At 47.1% G+C, this 25,811-nt stretch overlaps 1 protein-coding gene across 5 annotated transcripts in view; it reads right to left on the bottom strand.

Moving 5' to 3' along the window:
• idua (alpha-L-iduronidase) overlaps window positions 1-25,811 on the bottom strand; it is a 485,317-nt gene that overhangs the window by 220,894 nt on the left and 238,612 nt on the right. For all 5 annotated transcript variants that reach the window (XM_086010067.1, XM_086010077.1, XM_086010048.1 and 2 more), the window contains 2 exons: window positions 20,054-20,149; window positions 3,561-3,763 (listed from right to left, as the gene is read on the bottom strand). In XM_086010067.1, coding sequence (XP_085866193.1) covers window positions 3,561-3,763; window positions 20,054-20,149 — 299 coding nt within the window. The remainder of the gene's footprint in view (window positions 1-3,560; window positions 3,764-20,053; window positions 20,150-25,811) is intronic.

Below are 25,811 nucleotides of genomic sequence, written 5' to 3'. Positions count from 1 at the left end.
GGATGATTCAGAGATCTCTCCGGAACAGAAAGCTGAATGCTGCAACTTGACAGCTCGCGGCCATTCTGCTTTCTGTGCCGGTGAGATGAGGGACTCCCGAGACCTGAAGGAAGGAAGGCTGTAAAAGGTAAATAAAACTTCTTTAAACACTTTAAACACACCAAACACACTTACCTCTGCACTCATGCATCCATCACTCACCTGAATACCGGACATCTCGACCCCTCCAAGCCCTTAAGCCCGCCTTGCTAACTTGGCCTGGTTTGGAGCCGTCGGGAATCCCACACTTCAAGAATGAAAATAAGGATTAGGCTAAAAACTGCCTGTTAACTACCTGTTAACAGGCAGTTAATTGGCACTAATCCCCTTCCCGCCTCAGGGAGGCGGGTCCCAGTGCGGGTCGGGTACCTGCCTCCTTTGAAACTGGCATGGAGGCGGGATGGGTTCGTGCCCCCCAATTTCGGGATTTTAACCCCCCACACGCCTCCAATCCCGCCTCCACGGCCCAATGAAAATCCTGCCCATAGAGTACAAAAGCCAGGAAGTTATGCTAAACCTATATAAAACACTAGCTCAGCCCCAGCTGGAATATTGTGGCCAATTCTGGCACCACACTTTAGGAAGGACATGGAGACTTTGGAGAGAGTAGAAGAGATTTACTAGAATGGTTCCAGTGATGAGGGATTACAGTTACATGGATAGACTGGGGTTGTTCTTCTTAGAGCAGAGAAGACTAAGAGTAGATTTGATAGAGGTGTTTAAAATCATGAAATCATGCTTAGATAGAGTCAATAAGAAAGAAAAGAAAGACTTGCATAAGGAGAAATTATTTCCAATGGCTGAAGGTTCGATAACCAGAGGGGACAGATTTAAGGTGATTTGCAGAAGAACCAGAGGTGACATGAGGAAAAAAACATTTAAGCAATGAGTGGTTAGGATTTGGAATGCACTGCCTGATTGGGTGGTGGATACAGATTTAATCATAGCCTTCAAAAGGGAATTGGATAAATACTTGAAGAAAAAATTGATTGCTCTTCGAAAGAACTGGCGCAGACTCGATGGGCTGAATGGCCTCCTTCTGTGCTGTACTATTCTAGGATTCTATGAACTGTGTTCTAAATGCACTTTAAAATTATTTATTTATTATGTAAAGATATCACATTATTAGTTCTTGAGTAAGTGCCAGCAGTGTTGTTTATGGCTACCATTTACTGTGATGTGCTCTACAGTCCATCCCAGATAATTCAGTCATTTTTTTGTTCTCCACATATTCAAATAATAATCCAGACATTCAAATGAAGCAATTGCATTAATATGGCACAACAGACCTTGAAATGCAATTTGCAATATCCCCTTATTCAAATTAAACAATTTGGAATGAATATTGCAGATTCGTTTTTCAAAGTGGCTTCATAATATTGCTGAAGGCTCCCGGTGCTGTGTGAACAGACCCATTTATTTTGCAGATAAATTCCACAGCATTGGAATTATACATAAACTATGGTGCATGTTGTAAAGTTGAGGCTCAGGACTTTGTTGTTGGCCAGCATACCTCCCGCAGTAGCTAGCAATGGTCCATATGAGCCAGCAAGTTGTTAAGCTGCACTACCATTTTGCATAGGCTGAACACACGAAAGGCTACTGAACCGGATAGCATCCCTGGACGGGTACTCAAGGAAGGTGCTGATCAGCTGGCTGATGTCTTCACCGCCATCTTCAACCTGTCATTGGCCCAGGCAGTAGTCCCTACATGCTTCAAGACCGCCACCATCATTCCTGTGCCTAAACAAGCGGCTGTGACATGTCTGAACGACTATCGACCTGCCGCACTCACACCCATCATAATGAAGTGTTTCGAGAGACTGGTCTTAGCCCACATCAAAGCCAGTGTTCCTGCCTCCCTTGACCAACACCAGTTTGCCTATCGGGCAAACAGATCAACGGAGGATGCAATCACAACTGCTCTACACTCGGCACTGAATCACCTAGATGGTAAGGAGACCTACATCAGAATGTTGTTTATAGACTACAGCTCAGCATTCAACACTATCGTCCCCAACAAGCTGGCCACCAAACTCCAAACTCTTGGCCTGAACACTTCCCTCTGCAACTGGACCCTTGACTTCCTAACAAACAGACCCCAGTCTGTCAAATTAGGTAACCACACCTCCCCCCCCCTGACCCTGAACACGGGGGCCCCACAAGGATGTGTGCTGAGCCCCCTCCTTTACTCCCTCTTCACCCACGACTGTGTGGCTGTTAATGGTTCCAACACCATCATCAAGTTCGCAGACGACACCACGGTAGTAGGCCAGATCACCAACAACGATGAGTCAGCCTACAGGGAGGAGGTCCAGCATCTCGTGAAGTGGTGCGCCGACAACAACCTGGCCCTTAACACCAAGAAAACAAAGGAAATAATCGTGGACTTCAGGAAGTCCAAAGGCGGAAGTCACACCCCCATCCACATCAATGGGGCGGAGGTGGAAAGGGTGGCCAGCTTTAAGTTCCTCGGAGTCCACATCACGGAAGACCTCTCCTGGTCCCTCAACACTTCCTCTCTGGTGAAGAAGGCCCAGCAGCGCCTATATTTCTTGAGGAGGCTGAAGGGATGTAATCTGTCACCCCCGATCCTCTCTAACTTCTACCGTTGCACTATAGAGAGCATCCTGACAAACTGTATCACGGTATGGTACGGCAGCTGTAGCTCCCATGACCGGAAAGCCCTGCAGCGGGTAGTCAAAACTGCCCAACGCATTACCGGCACCCGGCTACCGACCATAGAACATATATATCAGAAACGCTGCCTACGGAGGGCACGGTCCATCATCAAAGACCCTACCCACCCCAGCCACAGTCTGTTCGCCCTCCTACCATCTGGAAGACGCTACAGATGCATTCGCACCCGTACGACCAGATTTAGGAACAGCTTCTTTCCCAGGGCTGTCATCCTACTGAACTCCACAAATAAACACTAAAGCCTGCACATCTGCCGATGCACTTTATTATGGTCATATTTATGCTAATATATATGTACAAATGTATGTTGAAATGTTTAAGTGTCCTAATCCAAATTGTACACTCTCGGGAGCCGCAAGCCTACATTTCGTTGTACTGCACTTGTGCACTAACAATGACAATAAAAGTTGATTTGATTGATTTGATTTGATTGAATAGATAGTGCTCTCTGCCTCCAGCAGTGTTTTTTTCATATGCAGGACTGCTTGTGCAGTCTCATTTTATAACATAATAAATGTGTATTTTAGGTAACTGGTCATTATGAAGGATCTGTGATCGAATCGAGTCACCATGATTACATGCAATCAAAGCTTCTCAAGTAACAGGTTAAAACATTAAAAAAATCAAAAAATGTCCCAATATTCAATTATTTGAACTTTTTTATTATTTGTTCCAATCTCTTATAGAAACTTTTAAGCCCAAACAAGAGAATTGACAAGCCCAATTGTAAACAAGTTTGTTTGGAAAAAGCAGTCTAAAATAAAATAATTTTCAAACCGGTTCTCATTCCTGTAACTTGAAAATAATTCAGCCTGACTCACCTTCTTGTGTAAAGCAATATAATCCAGTCGTATTCCAATCTCCCCCGTAAAGAAGTTAGTCCCATTATAGCAGTGATTTAGCAATCCCCAACTAATAGGCGAGTGTGGGGGAGGGTGGCACGAATCTCCAGGACCACCTAGTTGAAGTAGTGTGCTAGCATCTTTCAGACCTTCTGAACAGGCATCATAATAGTTTTGGAATCCTAAAATCATATAAGTCATTAATCTTATCCTTTTGTTCAAAGACTGCAATTTATCAAGTCTCTTTTCCTTCAAAACTATCAATATACAATTCCAGTTAAAAAGTTTTTAGCCCAGAAATTTTAGTTGGCAATATTAGTGAAAGCTAAGCATGCTCTTAATACATTCCTCTATGCACTTTCTTAAAGGAGACATTAATCTGTTTATTTTAAACACAGTTACACCCGTTAAAATAGCAAACACATTACACATTTGTCTGCTAGCAATTCTAACAGTAGTGTCTAGGCTTTTGTTACTCTGAACTTGTCTCAATTTCGTGAAAAATTAAACTGACTTTTTTTAAGCAAACTTACGATAAAAAATGGTTGTTGATGTCTTCTTGAATCTGCTTGTGGCAAACAGTATACAACTATTTAGTTGTACAAAAATTCCATTTGTTGCTATGGAATCATGTTCCCATCTCCATTCCACACTGGAATTGTTTGAAATAAATGCATACTTTAAACACTTGGGGGTCGATTTTCATTGACCCGTGGAGTCGGGATTGGAGGCGTGTGAGGGGTTAAAGTCCCGAATTCGGGGGTCCCGACACCATCCTACCCCCAACCCGCCTCCATGTAAGTTTCAAAGGAGGCGGGTACCCGCCCCGCACTGGGACCCGCCTACCCGAGGCGGGAAGGGATTAGTGCCAATTAACTGCCTGTTAACAGGTAGTTAACAGGCAGTTTTTAGCCTAATCCCTATTTTAAAGCTTGAAGTGTGGGATTCCCGACGGCTCCAAACCACGCCAAGTTAGAGGAGTCAGGCCGTTGGGTTGAAGGACTTGGAGGGGTCGAGATGTTGGTGTTCAGGTGAGTGATGGGTGCATGAGTGCAAAGGTAACTGTGTTTGGTGTGTCTAAAGTGTATAAAGAAGTTTAAATTACCTGTACTTACCTTTAGGTTTCGGGAGTCCATCATCTAACCGGCACAGAAGGCAGAATGGCTGCGATCTGTCAAAAGTGACAGCCTGCAGCTTTCTGTGCCGGTGAGATTTCTAACTGAGTCTGTGTAGAAGGACTCAGGTTAGAAGTAAGACTGTCAGTGTTTGAGAGCTTCAAACAGCTGTGAAACGCTGATATTTCATCTGTCAAAACGTCTTGACAGATGAAATTTCAGTCTGTGACGTCACCTATTGCCGGGTGTCCCTTATTTGGCCTGCTGAGCCAGCTGGGCAGGCTCAACAAGGTCAATCAAGTTAAAATCGCGTGGATTGGCCGCATCTCAATGGAGGCGGGACTATAACCCCGAAAGTTGTAGTCCCACCTCCTTCCCGACTTCTGAATGAAAATCACCCCCTTATTGTTTAGAATAGCAAGGCCATAGTATGGTTTTGCCATTGCCTTGTCAAAAAAGTAGGAGACAGAAGTATTAAAAAATGCAATGTGCTTTTAACATGATCACTATCAGCAAATAGAATTAAGTAAAGTTTACACAGTTTCCTATGATACCACTGTGACTTGGATTTTGCTCTCATCGAACAATAAAAGTAGGAAATCTGTATCAATACGATAACTGCAAATTAAATTTAGCACTTCTGGTGGTAAATAATTACAGCTGGATTTCTGGTATGTGGTGACCATTTTTCTGAGTATGGAGGGAGCAAAACGTTGACAGCCTTTAAGCACAGTTCAATTTCCAGTATTTAAAATATCTTTGTCGCTACCCACAGGTGCTTTTTATAAACTCGCTTCTGCTGCCGTCACTTATCCAGCTTCATTTAAGGGCTGCTTGCTGCCTTGGCTCATTCCACTGGTTTTTGGTCAATGGTGCACCACCTCCAAACTGTTATCTCCTTGAAGAATGGCCAGCTCCAAGGCAAGGGCCTCCCCGAGGTTCTCGGATGAGGCCCTGGGTATGCTGGTTGAGGGGGCGAGAGCTAGCAGGAAGGTGCTCTTCCCCTCATCTGGGAGGAAGAGGCCTCCCAAAGAAACCAAGGCTGTGTGGGTCCAGCTGGCAAGGGATATAACATCCAAATCTGTGTGCAGATTGGGTGATTGTTTCTGTTAGAATCATAGAAAGTTACAGCATAGAAGGAAGCCATTTCGGCCCATCGTGTCTGCGCCGGCCAACAAAGCGCAATCCAGCCTATATCCACTTCCCAGCTCTTGGTCTGTAGCCCTGCAGGTTAGAGCATCCCAAGTGCACATCCAAGTACTTTTTAAATGTGGTTAGGGTTTCTGCCTCGACCACCCTTTCAGGCAGTGAGTTCCAGACCCCCACAACCCTCTGGGTGAAGGCATTTCCCCATAAATCTCCTCTAAACCTTCCACCAATTACTTTCAATCTGTGCCCCCTGGTTTTTGACCCTTCTGCTAAGGGGAATAGGTCCTTTCTATCCACTTTATCTAGGCCCCTCATAATTTTATACACCTCAATAAGGTCTCCCCTCAGCCTCCTCTGTTCCAAGGAAAACAAACCCAGCCTATCCAGTCTTTCCTCACAGCTAAGATTCTCTACTCCCGGCAACATCCTTGTAAATCTCCTCTGTACCCTCTCTCATGCAATCACATCTTTCCTATAATCTGGTGACCAAAACTGCACGCAGTACTCTAGCTGCTCCAGCTCTAACCCCCCTGCTCTTGTATTCTATGTCATCATCTATATATATAATACATCTGTCTGTCATTCCGTCTGTCTGTCTGTCTGTATTGTATAAACTCGAAAGTTATAGAGCGTACCTACACGTGTGTTACATCGAAAGAAAGCTTACGATTCCAGAACCGTCATAAGCGTATTTACGTTTCGGCGAGACAAAAATTGTGCCCGCGGTATCCAAAAAACGTTCAACATTCCGCTCATTAGCATCGAGTGACGTCGAGGTCAACCAATCGTACGGTCGACCAATCGCTGCATGGCGCGTGCGGGTTCCTGGCGCGTGCGGGCGAGCCCTCCTAGAGTCGAGTGATGGGACAATTGACCAATTCTACGCTTCGGTGACCTGATGGTCCACCAATTGGTGCGTGTGTGGGCGGGCCTTATCGTTCTGAACCGAGGTGAGTCGCCGCCATCTTGATTCCAAACTTTTCATTTCTTTTTCCCGCTTTCTCCGTGTTTCTTTTCAAATCTACATTTCCAGCAAAAAAAAAAGTTGCTTTTAAAACACAAATTGTTTTTAAAAAAGTTAATTAATTTGTAAATCTTTTCTCTAACATCTACAAATTTCCTACCTTTAACCGTTTTTCCAGGCCTGTAAGCCTGGGCCTCTGTTGCCCAGCCACGCCCGAGCTAGGCACCTCCCGTCGTGCTGAACAAGCGGCTCGTGATCGCCACCATCTTTGTGAAGGCTGGAGGGGGCGGGCCTGAGCCGAGCGTCGCAACCGCCGCCATCTTAGTAAAGGCGGGTGGGGCAGGAGTCAGCGCGCACGACTTCAGTCCGGCCGGGCCTCACGCGGTAGGTTGCACGGCGGCGTCTCTCTCTCTGCTCTTGAAGCCGGCTCGGGCGGGGCTCGGGATATCGGGGGGGCGGGGCTCGGGACATCGGGGGGGCGGGGCTCGGGGACGCCCCCCTCCCCTCCCCCTCCCCCCTCCCTCCCCCTCCTCCCTCCTCTTTCCCCCCCTCCTCCCCCCTCCCCTTCCCTTCCCCCCCTCCCCTTCCCCCCCTCTTCCCCCCAGTCGCTCTCTCTCTTCCCCCCAGTCGCTCTCTCTCTTCCCCCCAGTCGCTCTCTCTCTTCCCCCCAGTCGCTCTCTCTCTTCCCCCCAGTCGCTCTCTCTCTCTTCCCCCCAGTCGCTCTCTCTCTCTTCCCCCCAGTCGCTCTCTCTCTCTTCCCCCCAGTCGCTCTCTCTCTCTCTCTTCCAACAACAACATGCCCTCAAAAGACCCTCGGCACCGCCGGGCACTTCAGCTAGTCTATCTATATATATAAAACAAAGGATAGTGGTGTCTGTCTGTCCGGGCATCACTCAAAAGTTATAGAGTGTACCTACACATATGTTATATCAAAAGAAAGGTTATGATTAGGAGGGTGTCCTAGGCATATTTACTTTTTGGTCAGACAAAAATTGTTCGGACAGTAGACAAAAAAACGTTCAAAATTCCGCTCATTAGCGGCTGACAAAGCATACGGGGGAAATCCGCTCATTAGCATTGAGTGACGTGAAGGTTGACCAATCCGCGCGCTGCGTCACGGGGGGCGTTTCATGGCATTTGTGGGCGGGGCCTAATCCTTCAAACTGCCATTATTCAGGTGTTGACCAATCCTACCGCTCATTAGCGTGGAGTGACGTGATGGTTGACCAAGCCGCGCGCTGCGTCACGGGGGGGGGGGGGGAGGGACGTTTCATGGCGTTTGTGGGCGGGACCTAAACCTTCAAAATGCCGTTATTCAGGTGAGTGGCGGCCATTACAGACTGGCCGGGCCTGAAGCTCAAAAAAGTTCTCTCTCTCTCTCTCCTCTTCCCTCTCTCTCTCTCTCCTTCACTCTCTCTCTTGCCGTGAGTGCGGGACTGGCAAAACCGGGGCTTTCCAACGAGCCGTCCCCGACCGCAATCGGACACGGGAGTCCGCAGCGAAAGGCGTTCGTCTGCCGCCCGGCCAACTGGGTCCAAAGGCCCGCCGCGTTAACCGTCAGGAACCCCGGGCTCGCTTCGGAGCGCTGGGCACCCGGCCTCCCGTTGTCGGACTGACTCCGTTCTGGTACCGAGGTGAGTCCGGCCGGGCCTGAGGCGCTAGGGAGGGAGAGGGGAGGGAGGGAGAGAAAGGAGGGAGAGGAGAGGGGGAGGGAGGGAGAGGGGGAGAGAGAGGGAGGGAGAGGAGAGGGAGAGAGAGGAGAGGGAGGGAGAGGAGAGGGAGGGCGAGGGAGAGAGGGGGAGGGAAAGGAGAGGGGGAGGGAAAGGAGAGGGGGAGGGAGAGGAGAGGGGGAGGGAGAGGAGAGGGGGAGGGAGAGGAGAGTGACCAGCCCACCAGTCTCATAACCAGTTTTACAAAAAAGCCTGGCGTTTGTGGGCGGGGCCTAATCCTTCAAACTGCTGTTACTGAGGTGAGTGGCGGCCATTGCAGACCGTCCGGGCCTGAAGCATTTCTCTCTCTCATTTCCCCCCCACCCTCTCTCTCTCTCATTTCCCCCCCCCTCTCTCTCTCCTCTTCCCTCTCTTCTTCTCCCCCTCTCTCTCTCCTTCCCTCTCTCTCTCTCCCCTCTCTCTCTCCTTCCCCCTCTCTCTCTTGCCGTGAGTGCGGGAACCGGGAAAACCGGGGCTTTCACGCGAGCCGTTCCCGACCGATATCGGACATGGGAGTCCGCAGCGAAAGGCGTTCCACTGCCGCCCGGCCAACCGGGTCCAAAGGCCCGCCGCGTTAACCATGAGGAACCCCGGGCTCGCTTCGGAGCGATGGGCACCCGGACTCCCGGTGTCCGATATGCTCCGTTCTGGTACCGTGGTGAGTCGGAGGGAGAGGAAAGGGAGAGAGAGGGAGAGGGGAGGGAGAGCGAGCGGGGAGGGAGGGGGAGAGAGAGAGGGGCAGGGAGAGAGAGGAGGCGGGAGAGAGAGGGGGAGGGAGAGAGAGAGAGGGAACTTCCCACCGACCTCACAAAATGGCGGCCGCCCTTCTTCACCCGCAGTCTCTCTCTCTCTCCCCCCGTCTCTCTCTCTCTCCCCCCAGTCTCTCTCCCCCCAGTCTCTCTCTCTCTCCCCCCAGTCTCTCTCTCTCTCTCTCCCCCCCAGTCGCTCTCTCTCCCCCCCAGTCTCTCTCTCTCCCCCCCCGTCTCTCTCTTCTCCCCCCAGTCTCTCTCTCGATTCCCGGGCCTCTCTGCCCCCTCAGACTCTCTCTCTCTCCTTCCCACACAGACAGACAAACTCATTTATATATATAAAAATTATTTCTACTTTTTTCATAACAACATGCCCTCAAAAGACCCTCGGCACCGTCGGGCACTCCAGCTAGTGGCTAATAAAGGCAAGCATTCCATATGCCTTCTTAAGCACCTTATCTACTTGGCCTGCTACCTTCAGGGATCTGTGGACATGCACTCCAAGGTTCCTTTGTTCCTCTACACTAATCAGTGTCTACCATTTAATGTGTATTCCCTTTCCTTGTTAGCCCTCCCCAAATGCATTACCTCATACTTCCCTGGATTGATTTCCATTTGCCACTGTTCTGCCCACCTGACCAATTTATTGATCTTCTTAGGCAGTCCCTCGGAACCGAGGATATCTTCCTGCAGTCTACAGCTTCCTTCTTCAGTATCAACCACACAGCCGATTTGAATATCATCTGCAAACTTCTCAATCATACCCGCTATATTCAAGTCTAGATCATTGATATATACCACAAAAAGCAAGGGACCTAGTACTGAGCCCTGCGGAACCCCACTGGAAACAGCCTTCCAGTCACAAAAACACCCATCAACCATTACCCTCTGCTTCCTGCCTCTGAGCCAGTTTTGAATCCAACTTGACACTTTGCCCTGGATCCCATGGGCTTTTAACTTGGTGACCAGTCTGCCATGTGGAACCTTATCAAAAGCCTTGCTAAAGTCCATATACACTACATCAAACGCACTACCCTCATCTAACCTGTTTGTTACCTCCTCAAAAAATTCAATCAAGTTTGACGACCTTCCCTTAACAAATCCGTGCTGACTATCCTTGATTAATCCGTGTCTTTCTAAATGAAGATTTATTCTGTCCTTCAGAATCCTTTCCAATAATTTTCCCACCACTGAGGTTAGGCTGACTAGCCTGTAATTACTCGGTCTATCCTTTTCTCCCTTTTTAAACAAGGGTACCACATTAGCAGTCCTCCAGCACCACACCTGAAGCTAGAGAGGATTGGAAAATGATGGTCAGGGCCTCTGCTATTTCCTCTTTTGCTTCGCTTAACAGCCTGGGATACATTTCATCCGGGACTGGGGATTTATCCACTTTTAGAGCTGCTAAACCCCTTAATACTTCCTCTCTCACTATGTTTATTCATGAAATGCCATCCCTGTGTGAATGTATCAAAATTAGGTGATGGCAAACTGTTGGCGTGATGGCATCTGTTATTTCGGCTTAGGCAGCTCCACATTGCGGGCTCCGCGATACTCCCGTGATCAGGTTGGTAGTCAGAGTGAAAGGAGGCCAGAGAGTCATGTCCATTGTCTATCATGTGTTAAGAAGGAGCCAAGCACATGTGCCACAATGGGCAACCTATGCAAATCTGGCCAGGATGAGTGCATCCCTTGCATCACAGGCAGTCATGTGCTCGCGTGCTGCCGCTGCTGCTGGTCAATACGCCGCTGCTCAGTCCTCCTCATCTGAGGAGGACATGAACTGAGCCGCTCGCTCATCAGGAAGCTGCAAGCCACAACGCTGTGCCATGTTGTGCAGTGCACAGCAGACCATGACCATTCTGGAGACCCTGACTGCTGAATACTGCAAGGCTCCACCTGATCTGTCAAGGCATCGGAATCACATCTTCAGCAAGCCAATGGTTTGCTTGATGATGGACCTGATCAAAATGTGGCTGGCGTAGTAGCGCTCCTCAGCCTCGTTAGCTGGCCTCCTGGTCGGGTCATTAGCCACTTCTTCAGGGGTAGCCCTAGTCACCCAGGAGCCATCCGTTAAGTTGGTTTGGCAGATTGAAGAGCAGAGGAACACGAGTTCCGCAGGATGAAAGAGTCATGGCAACTACCACAGAACTTGGTGCAAACATGCAAAATCTCCTTCTTGTGGTTACACACCAGCTGTACATCGAGGGAGTGGAAGCCCTTGCGGTTGACAAAGATAGCTGGGTTTTGATGGGGTGCCCTAAGGGCCACATGTGTGCAGTCTATGACGCCTTGCACCATTGGTAAGCCTGCCATATTTGCAAAGCCAACTGAACGCGCGGTCACACTTGCTTGATCCCTTGAGCAGTGGATGTAATTGTGCGCCTTTGCGAAAAGGGCATCGGTAGTCTACGTGATGCAACTGTGGGCGGCCGACTGGGAAATGCCACTGATGTCTGCTGATCATCTCTGAAAGGAGCCTGAGGCAAAAAGGTTGAATGTGGTGGTGACTTTGACAGCTACTGGTAAGGGGTGTCCACCCGCTCTTCTGGGCTCCAGGTGTTGGTGCAGCAGTGTGCAGATGTCTCCGACAACCTCTCGCAAAAGTCTCAGCGTCCTTTGGCACTGCTGCTCAGTCATGTTGAGGTAGCTCATCCTCTGTCTGTAAACCCTCTGTTGAGGGTATCTCCTGTGGTGACATGCTTCCATGCGCTCACGCCTTCTACCCTGTGCAGCATCAGGTGGGTGAGCAGGAGGTTGGCACTCCTGCTGCTGAGCTGCCTGGTTCTGCTGCTGCCGTGGCTGCTCCTCACCGAATCTGAGGTCCATGGTGAAAAGAAATAAATGGTTCCCATGCCGCTGGCAGATACCTCCATTGGGGAAGCGCTCAGTCCAAGCGGGGAGAGGGTCTTCCAAGGAGGTCCCACAGTTGAGAGACAGAAGCTGCAGCACCTCCGACTTCGGCCTGCTAAAAGTGCTGAAAGACCTGTGGAACAAAGGTTCTGTCACCTGCAACTGCTCCCTGATGAAAGCTCCGTTTTAATGGTGGAGCTGCAGCTGTGAGGAGGCCACCCACTTGTCAACCCGCCAGGATTAGCTGACATGGTTTAGGAGGGTCATGCAAAACGCACAAAATGTTGCAAAATAACAAAAGGCCTGTCAAAATAGGATTATAGAGGCCCTTAACGACTATTTAAGGGTCTTAACTACCTCTCCCGATTGATGGAGGCGGCACCGAATCGCACCCATGAAACCCGCCTCTGGCAAAATTGCGGAGAGGTGGGTTCCGAACCCGCCCTCACTTTTTTCGATTTTGCCAACTGTCCCGCCTCCTCAGGGCTGGGAAAATTGCCCCCAGGGTGACTCAGCCATCTAAAAAAACAATTAGCAGAAAAGCCGCTGCTACCAAGATCCTGCCATTAATGTACTGGGCTAGCTTCCTCTACCTTCAACGTTGTTTCTAATGCCTAAAGAAAGGGAGCTGTGTACTGTAATCAAGAGTTCAAGCAAGAGTATACAGTGGCAAAAATCCTTTTCATGAAGCATTAGGGGTGACATTGAGGAGAGAGGCATCCATTCTGGACCTGTGCATTATTGGGAGGACTTAGGTGGGAGTAGAACTGAGGGAGTGGGGGACATGGATAAAAATGAATGGGGGAAATGGATGGCAATGAAAGGGAGAAATGGATAGCAATGAAGTGGGGGAATGGGGCATGGATGGCAATGAAGGGTAAGGAGAACCATAGAACTATAGAAGTTTACAGCACAGAAGTACCATTTGGCTCATTGTGTCTGTGCCTACTCTTTGCTAGAGCAATCCAAAATTAACCTGCTTTCTCCCCATAGGTCTGTATCTTTCTCTGCTTCAGATATTTATCCAATTTGTCCTCAAATGATGCAATAGTCTTTGTCTCAACTATTTCCATGCTACAATAATCCACCGCATAAAGAAACTTCTCCTAACCTCTCTCTCTTCACACTCTTAGTAACAATTTAAAACTGATGACCCCTTGTCGCTGACTCCGCAACCTGAATAATTAGTTTTTCCCTATTCACTCTATCAAACCCCTTCATAATTTCTTTTTAAAAACGTCTATTAATTCTCCTCTTAGCCTTCTCTGCTCCAGCAGAAATAGTCCCACTGTCATAGAGTCATAGATTTATGCAGCACAGAAAGAGGCCCTTCGAGCCATCGTGTACACGCCGGCCATCAAGCCCTATCTATTCTGATCCCATTTTCCAGCACTTGGTCCGTAGCCTAAGTGCTCATCTAAATGCTTATTGAATGTTGTGAGGGTTCCTGCCTCTACCACCCTTTCAGGCAGTGAGTTCCAGATTCCAACCACCCTCTGGGTAAAAAAAGTTTTCCCTCAAATCCCCTCTAAACCTCCTAACCCTTACCTTGAAACTATGCCCCCTGGTTATTGACACCTCCACTAAGGGGAAAAGTTCCTTTCTATCTACCCTATCTATACTCCTCATAATTTTGTACACCTCAATCAGGTCCCCCCTCAGCCTTCTCAGCTCTAAGGAAAACAACCCCAGCCTGTCCAGTCTCTCTTCATAGCTGAAGCGCACCAGCCCAGGTAACATCCTGGTGAATCTCCTCTGCACCCTCTCCAATGCAATCACATCCTTCCTGTAGTGTGGCGACCAGAACTGCACACAGTATTCCAGCTGTGGCCTAACTAGCGTTTTGTACAGCTCCATCATAACCTCCCCGCTCTTGTATTCTATGTCTCGGCTAATGACGGCAAGTATCCCATATGCCTTTTTTTAACTATCTTATCCACCTGTCCTGCTGCCTTCGGGGATCTATGTACATGCACACCAAGGTCCCTCTGATCCTCTGTCCTTCCTAGGATCCTACCATTCATTGTGTATTCCCTTGCCTTGTTAGTCCTCCCAAAAGGCATCACCTCACACATTTCAGGGTTAAATTGCATTTGCCACTGTTCTGCCCACCTGACCAACCCGTCTATATCGTATAAATGCGAAGTTATCCACTTTGGTGGCAAAAACAGGAAGGCAGATTATCTGAAGGGCAATAGATTGGGAAAAGGGGAAGTGCAACGAGACCTAGGTGTCCTTGTGCACCAGTCGCTGAAGGTAAGCATGCAGGTGCAGCAGGCGGTTAAGAAGGCAAATGGTATGTTGGCCTTCATAGCGAGAGGATTCGAGTACAGGAGCAAGGATGTCTTGCTGCAGTTGTACAGGGCTTGTACAGTGAGACCACACCTTGAGTACTGTGTTCAGTTTTGGTCGCCTTATCTGAGGAAGGATGTTCTTGCCATGGAGGGAGTGCAGTGAAGATTCACCAGACTGACACCTGGGATGGCAGGAATGACGTATGAGGAGAGATTGTGTCGATTGGGCTTATAATCGCTGGAATTTAGAAGAATGAGAGGGGATCTCATTGAAACTTATAAAATTCTAACAGGACTAGACAGACTAGATGCCGGAAGGATGTTCCCAATGGCGGGGGAGTCCAGAACCAGGGGTCACAGTCTAAGGATAAGGGGTAAGCCATTTAGGACAGAGATGAGGAGGAATTTCTTCACCCAGAGAGTGGTGAACCTGTGGAATTCTCTACCACAAAAGGCAGTAGAGGCCAATTCATTAAATATATTCAAGAAGGAGTTAGATATATTTCTTAAGGCTAAAGGGATCAAGGGATATGGGGAGAAAGCAGGGACAGGGTACTGAATTTGGATGATCAGCCATGATCTCATTAAATGGCAAGCAGGCTCGAGGGGCCAAATGGCCGACTCCTGCTCCTATCTTCTATGTTTCTATGTCCTGTAGCCTGAGGCTTCCCTCCTCGCTATTTACCACTCCACCAATTTTCGTGTCATCTGCGAGCTTACTGATCATACCTTCTACATTCATATCTAAATCATTAATGTACACTACAAACAGCAAAGGACCAAGCACCGATCCCTGCAGTACACCACTGGACACAGGCTTCCAGTCACAAAAACAACCTTCGACCATCACTCTCTGCCTCCTGCCACTAAGCCAATTTTGAATCCAATATGCCCAATTGCCCTGGATCCCATGGGCTCTTACCTTCTTGACCAGTCTCCCAGGCGGGACTTTGTCAAAAGCCTTACTGAAGTCCATGTAGACTACATCAACTGCACTACCCTCATCCACACACCTGGTTACCTCCTCGAAAAATTCAATCAAATTGGTTAGACATGATCTCCCCTGACAAAGCCATGCTGACTATCCTTGATTAATCCTTGCCTCTCCAAGTGGAGACTAATTCTGTCCCTCAGAATTTTTTCCAATAATTTCCTTACCACTGATGTTAGGCTCAATGGCCTGTAATTCCCTGGTTTATCCCTACTACCCTTCTTGAATAATGGTACTACGTTAGCTGTCCTCCAGTGGCCAGAGAGGTTCTGAAAATTTGTGTCAGAGCCCCTGCAATCTCCTCCCTTGCCTCACACATACATCTCGTCTGGGCCTGGGGATATATCTACTTTTAAGCCCGCTAAAACCGCTAGTACCTCCTCCCTCTCAATACTAGTTTGTTCAAGTATATCACAATCCCCCTGCCTGATTTCTATGCCTACATCGTCCTTCTCCATAGTAAACACAGATGCAAAATATTCATTTAAAACCTCACCCACATCTTCCGGCTGTACACACAGGTTGCCACTTTGGTTCCTAATGGGCCCTACTCTTTCCCTGGTTATCCTCTTGCCCTTAATATACTCATAAAACACCTTGGGATTTTCCTTTATTTTATTTTGCCCGCCAGTGTTTTGTCATGCCCCCTCTTCGCTCTCCTAATTTCGTTTTTAAGTACCCCCCTGCACTTTCTATACTCCTCTAGGGCTTCCACTGTTTTTAGTCCTTTTTATCTGCCAAAAGCCTCCCTTTTTTTCCCTAATCCATTCTTGTATATCCAGGGTTCGCTGGGCTTGTTGGTCCCACCCTTGACCTTTACGGGAACATGTTGGCGTTGTACTCGCTCTATTTCCTTTCTGAAAGGCTCCCACTGCTCTGATGTGGATTTTCCTACAAGTAGCTTATCCCAATCCACTTTGGCCAGATCCTGCCTTATCATATTAAAATCGGCCTTCCCGCAATTTAGAACCTTTATTTCCGGTCCATCTTTGTCCTTTTCCATGACTACCTTAAATCTCACCGAATAATGGTCACCGTCACCAAAATGCTCTCCTACTGACACTTCTGAGTGTCTCAAGTCTCTCTTCATAATTATAATTTCTCATCACTGGCTTCATTCTGGTGAATCTACGCTGTAGGGTCTTTACAGCTTTCTGTAATCTGGCACCAAAACTGTACACAGTACTCTAACAGAGGCCTAACCAATGTTTTGCACAAATTTATCAGTACTTCTTTACTCTTGCATTGTCTGTCTCGATTTATAAAATCCATTATGCTCTTAGCCTTTTTGATGCCGTTACCAAATTGCACTGGCACTTTCAGAGAATTATGTATTTGAACTCTTAGGTCTTTCTGGTCATCCACACTCTACAGCATCTTTCCATTGAATGTATGTTTCTATTCGTTGTGTTCCTTCCTAAAGTATATTATCCACATTAAATTGCATATTCCATTTAACAAGGGAAATTAGGGATAGCATAAGATCCAAGGGGAGGACTTATAAATTGGCCAGAAAAAGCAGTAAACCTGAGGATTGGGAGCAGTTTAGGATTCAACAAAGGAGGACAAAGGGATTAATTAAGAAGGGGAAAATAGAATGAGAGTAAGCTTGCAGGGAACATAAAAACTGACTGTAAAAGCTTTTATACATATGTGAAGAGAAAAAGATTGGTGAAGTCAAGCGTAGGTCCCTTGCAGTCAGAATCAGGGGAATTTATAATGGGGAACAAAGAAATGGCAGACCAATTAAATACATACTTTGGTTCTGTCTTCACAAAGGACGACACAAATAACCTCCCAGAGATGTCGGGGAACATAGGGTCTAATGAGAGCGAGGAACTGAAAGAAATCAGTATTTGTAGGGAAATGGTGTTAAGGAAATTGATGGGATTGAAGGCCGATAAATCCCCAGGGCCTGATAATCTACATCCTAGGGTACTTAAGGAAGTGGCCCTAGAAATAGTAGATGCATTGCTGATCATCTTTCAACATTCGATGGAATCTGGAACAGTACCCATGGATTGGTGGGTAGCTAATGTTACCCCACTATTCAAAAAAGGTGGTAGAGAGAAAACGGGGAATTACAGACCGGTAAGCCTGACATCGGTAGTGGGGAAAATGCTAGAGTCCATCATAAAAGATGTAATAGCAGAGCACTTGGAGAACAGTGACAGGATCGGACAAAGCCAACATGGATTTACAAAGGGTAAATCTACTGGAATTTTTTGAGGATGTAACTGGTAAAATAGATAAGGGAGAACCAGTGGATGTGGTGTATTTGGACTTTCAGAAGGCTTTCGATAAGGTCCCGCATAAGAGATTAGCGTGTAAAGTTAAGGCACATGGGATTGGGGGCAAGGTACTGACTTGGATAGAGAACTGGTTGGCAGACAGGAAGCAAAGAGTTGGAATAAACGGGTCTTTTTCTGAGTGGCAGGCAGTGACTAGTGGTGTACCGCAGGGATCGGTCCTTGGACCCCAACTATTCACAATATATATTAATGATCTAGACAAGGGAACTAGATGTAATATCTCCAAATGTGCAGACGACACAAAGCTGGGTGGGCGTGTGGGCTGTGAGGAGGATGCCAAGAAACTCCAGGATGATTTGGACAGGTTGGGTGATTGGGCAGAAGCATGGCAGATGCAATATAACGTGGATAAATGTGGCTATCCACTTTGGTGTCAAAAACAGGAAGGCAGATTATTATCTGAATGGCAATAGATTGGGAGAAGGGGAAGTGCAACGAGACCTGGGTGTCCTTGTGCACCAGTCGCTGAAGGTAAGCATGCAGGTGCAGCAGGCGGTTAAGAAGGCAAATGGTATGTTGGCCTTCGTAGCGAGGGGGTTTGAGTACAGGAAAAAGGATGGCTTCCTGCAGTTGTACAGGGCCTTGGTGAGACCACATCTTGTGTATTGTGTGCAGTTTTGGTTGCCTTATCTGAGGAAGGATGTTCTTGCCATGGAAGGAGTTCAGCGAAGATTCACCAGGCTGATACCTGGGATGGCAGGAATGACGTATGAGGAGAGATTGGGTCGATTGGGCTTGTACTCGCTGGAGTTTAGAAGAATGAGAGGGGATCTCATTGAAACTTATAAAATTCTGACAGGACTGGACAGACTAGATGCAGGAAGAATGTTCCCGATGGTCAGGGAATCCAGAACCAGGGGTCACAGTCTAAGGATAAGGGGTAGGCCATTTAGGACAGAAATGAGGAGGAATTTCTTCACCCAGAGAGTGGTGAACCTGTGGAATTCTCTACCACAGAAGGCAGTAGAGACCAATTCATTAAATATATTCAAGAAGGAGTTGGATATATTTCTCAAGGCTAAAGGGATCAAGGGGTATGGGGAGAAAGCAGGAACCAGGTACTGAATTTGGATGATCAACCATGATCGCATTGAATGGCGGAGCAGGCTCGAGGGGCCGAATGGCCTACTCCTGCTCCTATCTTCTATGTTTATCTCACTATTCTGCTAATGTGTCTGTCTTCCTAAATTTTTTTAAGAGTCCTGTTTGCCCAACCCCTTACTTTTGTATCATCACCAAATTTGGAGATTCTGCTCCATAGTCCATGTCCAAATCATCTATTTATACCGAGAACAAAAGTGGACCCAGCACTGAGCCCTGGGCTAAACCACTTCCCACTCTTCTCCAATCTGAGAATACCTATTATCCCAAGTCTTTGTTTCCCGACCATCAACCAATCCCCTATCCATGCTGTTACATTTCCTTGTGCTGAATTTTTCTTACAAGCCTCTTGTGAGACACCTTGTGTGGAGCAGCAGCCATGGGGGAGGTAGTGGTGGCAAGACATTGTGGTGGCAAGCAGGGGTGGGGGGGTGGAGGGCACGATGGCCGTGGTAGATGGCCTGGGGTAGTGCTAGCCATCAGGATGGGGAGTAGTGGCTGGTAACAGCCACCGTTCTTTGTATGTGTGGTCAGGAGTAATACTCCTGCTTCTCCCGATTCCACATTCCGATAAGTATATTTTAAAATCATTACTTGTCACTTTAAGGACTACCTGTTAGTTTGCATGTAGACCTGGTTTTGTTGAGTGCACCCAGCGCCAGCTGTCTCAGGACAAACCTGCAGTGTGAATCTCAAACATGTGTTAAGCACTTTACATATGTAAATAAGGAGCCGAACACCTGTTTTAGGTGTGGGCACTACATGTCGATCGCTTGGCCATTACCCATAATGCAGGCAATGCACTTCCAGTTCATAATGAGCGTGCACTTCCTGCGCGGCTGATTTTCTAGTCCGTGATGTGAAAACAGGATTGGGATCAGTTGTGATACCGACAGTCAAACAGCCTGCCATGACTCACTGTCATGGCTCACACATGAAAAAGGGCCACTTGGATAAAGTATCAGTGGGCGACAGTCCCCAAACGATTGTACTGTGAAGAGCCAATGCCTTCAAGAGTGGAAAAGGTATAAAATTGTCAAAAAAGAAATCTAGTGATAATCCAAAGTGGGGCGACTGCCAAAAGGAAAACCTAGGCTAAAGTTTACCTCCAGACTAAACTCATTTTATGAATGTTGCATTATGAAGATATCCTTTGCACAGTACTGTGAAGCCAAGTTGATTCAGTAGTGCCTTTATGATAATTGTTATATATTCTTATTAAATAATAAACTCACCTTGAACTGTGAATGTTAGATTATCAAAATCATGATGATCTGGTTCATTCCATGTTTCAAAGTTCCATTTTGACACATATGCCACGCCATACATATCTATAAACAAATGGAAAACTTTTGTAGGCAGTAAACTAAATATAGCGTCCTTACCTTTGCAAATAATATTACTACTGTTGTATGACTAATTACTTACATTTTGATAAGGATGATAAGATTAGATAACTAAGAGGTCAGTAAAAAAGACATCAATACAAAATTTATACAAATCAATATGGATCTAAATTCATCTATAAACACATAACAACTTGCACTTATATAGCACCTTTAACATAAAATGTCACAAGGCACTTTACAAGAGGAAATCAGACCTAAACAGGAGATGGGAGAAGAGTTCGGAGGTACTGAAAGCATATTTGAAGCAGTAGCTTTCAAGGAGGCTTTTGAAGGTGGATGATTTGGAAAAGAATCCTAGAGTGCAGCAGCATGAAGGAGGCTGGAAGAGATGGTGGCAAGATTTCTTGGAAGGCAGGGATTTTGATATCAGTGCACTAGAGCAGATAAATCCAAGCTTTTGTTTTCATTGGCTGAATAGGTGCATATTAATAAGTCTTGGGAGCCACATATAGGGCTGGATTCTTCTCTGAACTTCTGCACATTTTGGAATGGATTTGGGATGTAAACCAAAGTAAAATAGCTTCTTAAAGGCTACCACCTCAAAACCGCTACTAAAAAGCTGCCAGAATTATGCCCAAAAAATTTCCAGTTCCCTTTAAAGCCCGCTGGGAGCTCAATCCATCTGCTGTATGTAAATAGAGTCAAAGGGGCGTGGCTAAAACTGTGGCCAATTTCCACCAAATGCCTTAATTACTGCCCTTTAACTGGCTGCAGACTTTTGCACCAGAACTGAATTTCCCTCTTTCCTCACAGCAGTAAATCTATCAACAACAATATTACTATTCCAAACCTGCCTTAAATAGCAAATGAGGGGCCCAGGAAGAAACTGCAGCAGGTTAGTGGCACATTCACGTGGGTGGGTGGTATTCCCGCTCCACCGCTAATCCATCAATGGGAGGAGAATTCAGCTCTTAGAGGTTAAATCCATGGTCCCATTCATTTGCAAGTGGCTCCAGTTGCTGATACTAAGAGAACTTTGTCTTATGATTTTGGATTTATTCATCAGTTGTTAACACCCCATGCAAACACCCTATCACAGACCTTCGCTTTTGTTCCTTCCTCCCCTTCCCGCTTTCCCAGCTTCTGCACTTGCTTAAAATCTGTTACATCTCTAATTATTCCAGTTCTGACGAATGGTCATCGACCTGAAACGTTAACTCTGTTTCTCTCTCCACAGATGCTGCCTGACCTGCTGAGTATTTCCAGCACTTCCTGTTTTTATTTTAGATTTCCAGCATCCGCAGTATTTTGGTTTTGTATTAGAGCTAATGGAATGTTGGCCTTTATCTCAAGGGGGTTAAAATGCAATGGGGAGGATTGTATAGAGCTTTGGTCAGACCGCAGCTGGAGTACGGTGTTCAGTTTTGGGCACCGCACCTCTCGGGAAGAATATATTGTCCTTGGAAGAGATGCAGTGCAGATTCACTAGAATGATACCGGGCCTTAGAGGGTTAAATAATGAGGACAGATTTCATTCACTTGTTTGTATTCACTTATGTTCAGAAGATTGAGGGGTGAACGTGATTGAGGTGTTTAAAATGTTAAAGGATTTGATAGGGTAGATACAGAGAAACTATTTCCTCTGGTAGGGGAATCTAAACTAAGGGGTTACAATCTTAAAATTGGGGCTAGGTCATTCACGAGCAAAATCAGAAAGCACTTCTTCACACAAAGGGTAGTAAAAATCTGGAACTCCCCCAAAATGCTGAGGATGCTAGTAAATTGGCGCTTTCAAGACTGAGAGATAGATTTTTGTTTGGTAAGTGTGTCAAGGGACACAGAGCAAAGGTGGATGAATGGAGTTGATGTGTAGGTCAGCCATGATCTAATTGCATTACATAGCAGGCTTGAGGGGCTGAATGGCCTACTCTTGTTCCTACGTTCCTAACAGCTAGAGAAAGGAGCAGACAACTTGCAGTACAGTGCTCTCAATGAGTGAGTTCACACACCGAATAAAGTCACTTTACAATGTCCTGCTCTTTCCCCCAAGGAAATCCGCCTAGTTCCTTCAAAGGACAGAAGTTTACGGTTGCCCCACCACCATTCAACTGGCAAAACTGCAAGCATACAGAGACATGAACTGAAAACTCTGATGAAGCCATGTTTATTTTGCAGAACAACATTCACCTAAAAGGTACCAAATAATTTATTCACTTGATCTACAACTACTTCTTAACCATATGTCACCCTTTGGGTCAACTACCTTACTTGCTCGAGCTCCTACTACTTCTACAAGGCGCTTCCTCAGTGAGAGTAGGTTAGAAGGTATTTGGGTGGAATAGTTCTCTTGGATTCTGAGACGTGAGGTGACTATTAGCAGTGTCCCAGAGAGTCAAGCTTCCAGCAGTCTTTATCTTGCAAGGGGCATGAGATCCATGTCTGAAGCTCCTTCATGTGCAGGCATTGGAGGGGGCCTTAAAGAAGCAAATTCATTGCCACTCTCTGGAGAGACAGCATATTCGTGACTACTCCCAGAAGCTGGGCACTGGGACAGAGATGTTATTGGTTAATACAAACTAAATAGTCCCAAGCCCTGTGCAATTGTGGTGTTCAGGTTAACCCTCGTGGCATCCACTGAAGCAGTGGTAGCTGCCATTCCAAAAGCCATCAATCTCCTTGTTGCTGCAGAATTGTTATAAGAAACTTGCTACAATGTATTGCAAATATGTATAGTGGACACCTATTTCTCCATCACCTCAACCATATGCAGGGAAACCATCTTACATAGAATTACATAGAATATACAGCATAGAAACAGGCCATTTGGCCCAAGTAGTCTGTGCTGGTGTTTATACTCCAGACGAGTCTCTTCCCATTCCATCTACTTCACTTCAGCCTTTCAGCATATCTTTCTATTCTCTTACTCGCCTAGTTTCCTTTAGAAAGCATCCAAGCTATTTGCCTCAACCACTTTCTGTGGTAGCGAGTTCCACATTTTAACCACTCTGAGAAAAGAAATTTCTCCTTATTTCCCTACTAGATTTATTAGTAACTATCTTGCACTTATGACCACTAGTTTTCGATTCTCCCACAAGTGGAAACAGTGGGGGCTGAATTGGATAGTCCCTAAAAATGGGCGCGGGGATTGTGATGCGCGATTAACCTGCGTCCGTTGATTGAAATTCAGGCAGCACGTCAACTTCGTGCTGCTCGCTCATTATAATGATTTCTGCGTGCAGCCAGCTCTAACTGTGTTATTTATTGGCTACACGCATCAGCAGGGGGCCCCAAAAGCATAACTTCCTAGCACTACTTAAAGCTAGCCTGCACTGCATAAAGCTAATCTGCAACTATTAAAGGGGAGGTGCATTGTGGCTGGAGCAGGTGCCGATACTCGTGCAGGAAGTGAATCTGTCCTGAAAAATAATGAGGAATGGCACAATATTGGAGAGAGCGGGCTCCAAGGTTTTCAGATGCTGCATGGGAGGTCTTGGAGGTGGAGAGATGTCCTGTATCTGCAGGGGCACAGGAGACTCTCCAGACGCATGGTCAAAAGGCAGTGGAAGCAGATAGTCGTGGAGCTCAATGCCAGGAGTCAAGCCCCGAGGACCTGGATGCAGTGCCATAAGAAGTTCAATGACCTAACACAAGTGGTCAATGTTAGTGTGTGCATCTTCAAATGCCATATCCTACCAACTGCACCACTAGCCTCAGTCACTGCTTAATTCACCACACTCCCATCACTAACCCACCAACAATCTCTATCAATCAGGCCTCATATCCAACATTCATATGCTTCACCTCACCCTCACACTTAGTACTGCTGCAAGCCTCATACCCACATCTCACAGCTTGCACACACTGCCAGCTATTCAACCATATTAGCCACATCACCCAAACAGATTGCACGACACTCACTGACACACTTCCCATTCTCTTGCAGGACGAGTTGGCGCGCTACTGGAGGCAGCAAGAGCTAACGGCAGGGGACAGGTGGCGTCTGTCCCAACCCCCATGGAGGAGACGGCGCTGGCCATTATTGGAACAGCCAATGGTGGGGCTGAAACCATCAAAGAGGACAGTTTGCTCATATCTAATCCTCCTCCTCACATCCCACAATCTCTTCTGATTTACAAGTTGCTAATGGTGTAAGTATGCACTTCTTACTTTCCTCCCCTCCCCTCAACCTTACACTTATGACTTTTTCCTTTCAGATACCCAAGAGGTGCATCCTGGTCAGGCAGTGGAGGAACACCAAGAAGAGAGTGATGATGAAGACACAGCAGCGTCACTTGATTTCACACTCGCAGCCACCAGCTCAGTGGGATCTGCACGCGGTGAGACACTGGGCATGAGTGCGATGTAGCCAGGACAAGGAGAGCACAGGTGCCAGCTCCTTGGAGGGTGAGGTCGCTCACGAGTTCTGCTGCAGAGGACTCGGTGAGGACTTCGAAGGGGCAGCCTACAGAAGAAAGCTGATGGGTATGCACAATGAAATGCTTGGTGCATTGGGAAGCCTGCCAGAAAGCCTGTGTTCAATGCCAAGGAGCATGGAGGATTCTGGCACAAACTTGGCACAGGGATTTGTGCAGAGCTTGGAGCCCATCCTTTCCAGCATGGAAGTGGTGGTCACCTTCATCAGCACACTTGTGGACTCAAGCATGATGCAGCGTCTGATGGCCAATGTCGCAACTTCCATTGCAACACAAGCAGCAGCCACCCAACGTCTGAGTGTTGCAGTGGAAGCTCAGACTGCTGCCATCATGGCTGTGGATTACAGTGCTCAAAAGGGTTTACAGGGTGTCACAGCAGTCCAGCAATCTGTCTTCCAACAGATTACTGGGATTGCTGAGGCGCCGTCCCGGGGAGTAGCAGTGGCTCCACAGAACACAAATCTGCTGTCCTCTCTCAAGATGACAGCATTCGTCCTCTCACCACTGCCACTCCACCAGTGCCCTTGCTGTTGCCTGTCAGCCAGCCAGCCCAGTCTGCTGCCTCCCGTGCCGAAATGGTGCAGTCCGCAGCTGGGCCTTCTAGGCCCAGATCTTCTCAAGGCCATCTGCAGTCTCCTCTATTGAAAGTCAGCAGCCTTCCACCAGCCATGTTGCAGCCACTGGGGTAGTACTGCCGAGGAGTACTAGGACAGGCACTAAGGGGATGCACAAGGGTGATTTGTTTATATTTGTATGCAATATGGCATGATTTTAATTATAAATTTGGTTTGGAATGTTTATTTTGTGGTGCCTTTTATTTTTGCATTGTGGCCAAGTGAATGCTGTGACGGTTAGTAAGGTGTGGGACTTTTGAAGTTAATGGGGAAATGGGGTTGCGGTTACTTGTATCGCACTCGAATTAGTTCTTCATAGACAGCCCAGGCAGAAAAGGGCTGTCTAGGTTGCCTCTTTCCTTCCTCTTCCTCCTTTTCCTCATACTCCTCCTCCGCCACCCACCCTGCTCCACAGCTTTTTGCCTGATCCTTCCTGATGACAAGCTTGTGCAGCATATCACGACAAATCTTGGCACCTGCTCTGCCGAGTACTGCAGGGCTCCTCCAGAGCGGTCCAGGCAGCAGAAGCGTTGTTTCAGCACATCAATGGTCTGCTCTATCACATTTCATGTGGCAGCATGGCTCTCATTGTACGCA

This window comes from Somniosus microcephalus, chromosome 2, assembly GCF_052327205.1.
Source record: "Somniosus microcephalus isolate GS21.2 chromosome 2, FLI_Smic_1.0, whole genome shotgun sequence".
In the NCBI taxonomy this organism is placed as follows: Eukaryota; Metazoa; Chordata; class Chondrichthyes; order Squaliformes; family Somniosidae; genus Somniosus; species Somniosus microcephalus.
This window is presented reverse-complemented; position numbering and strand designations above follow the sequence as displayed.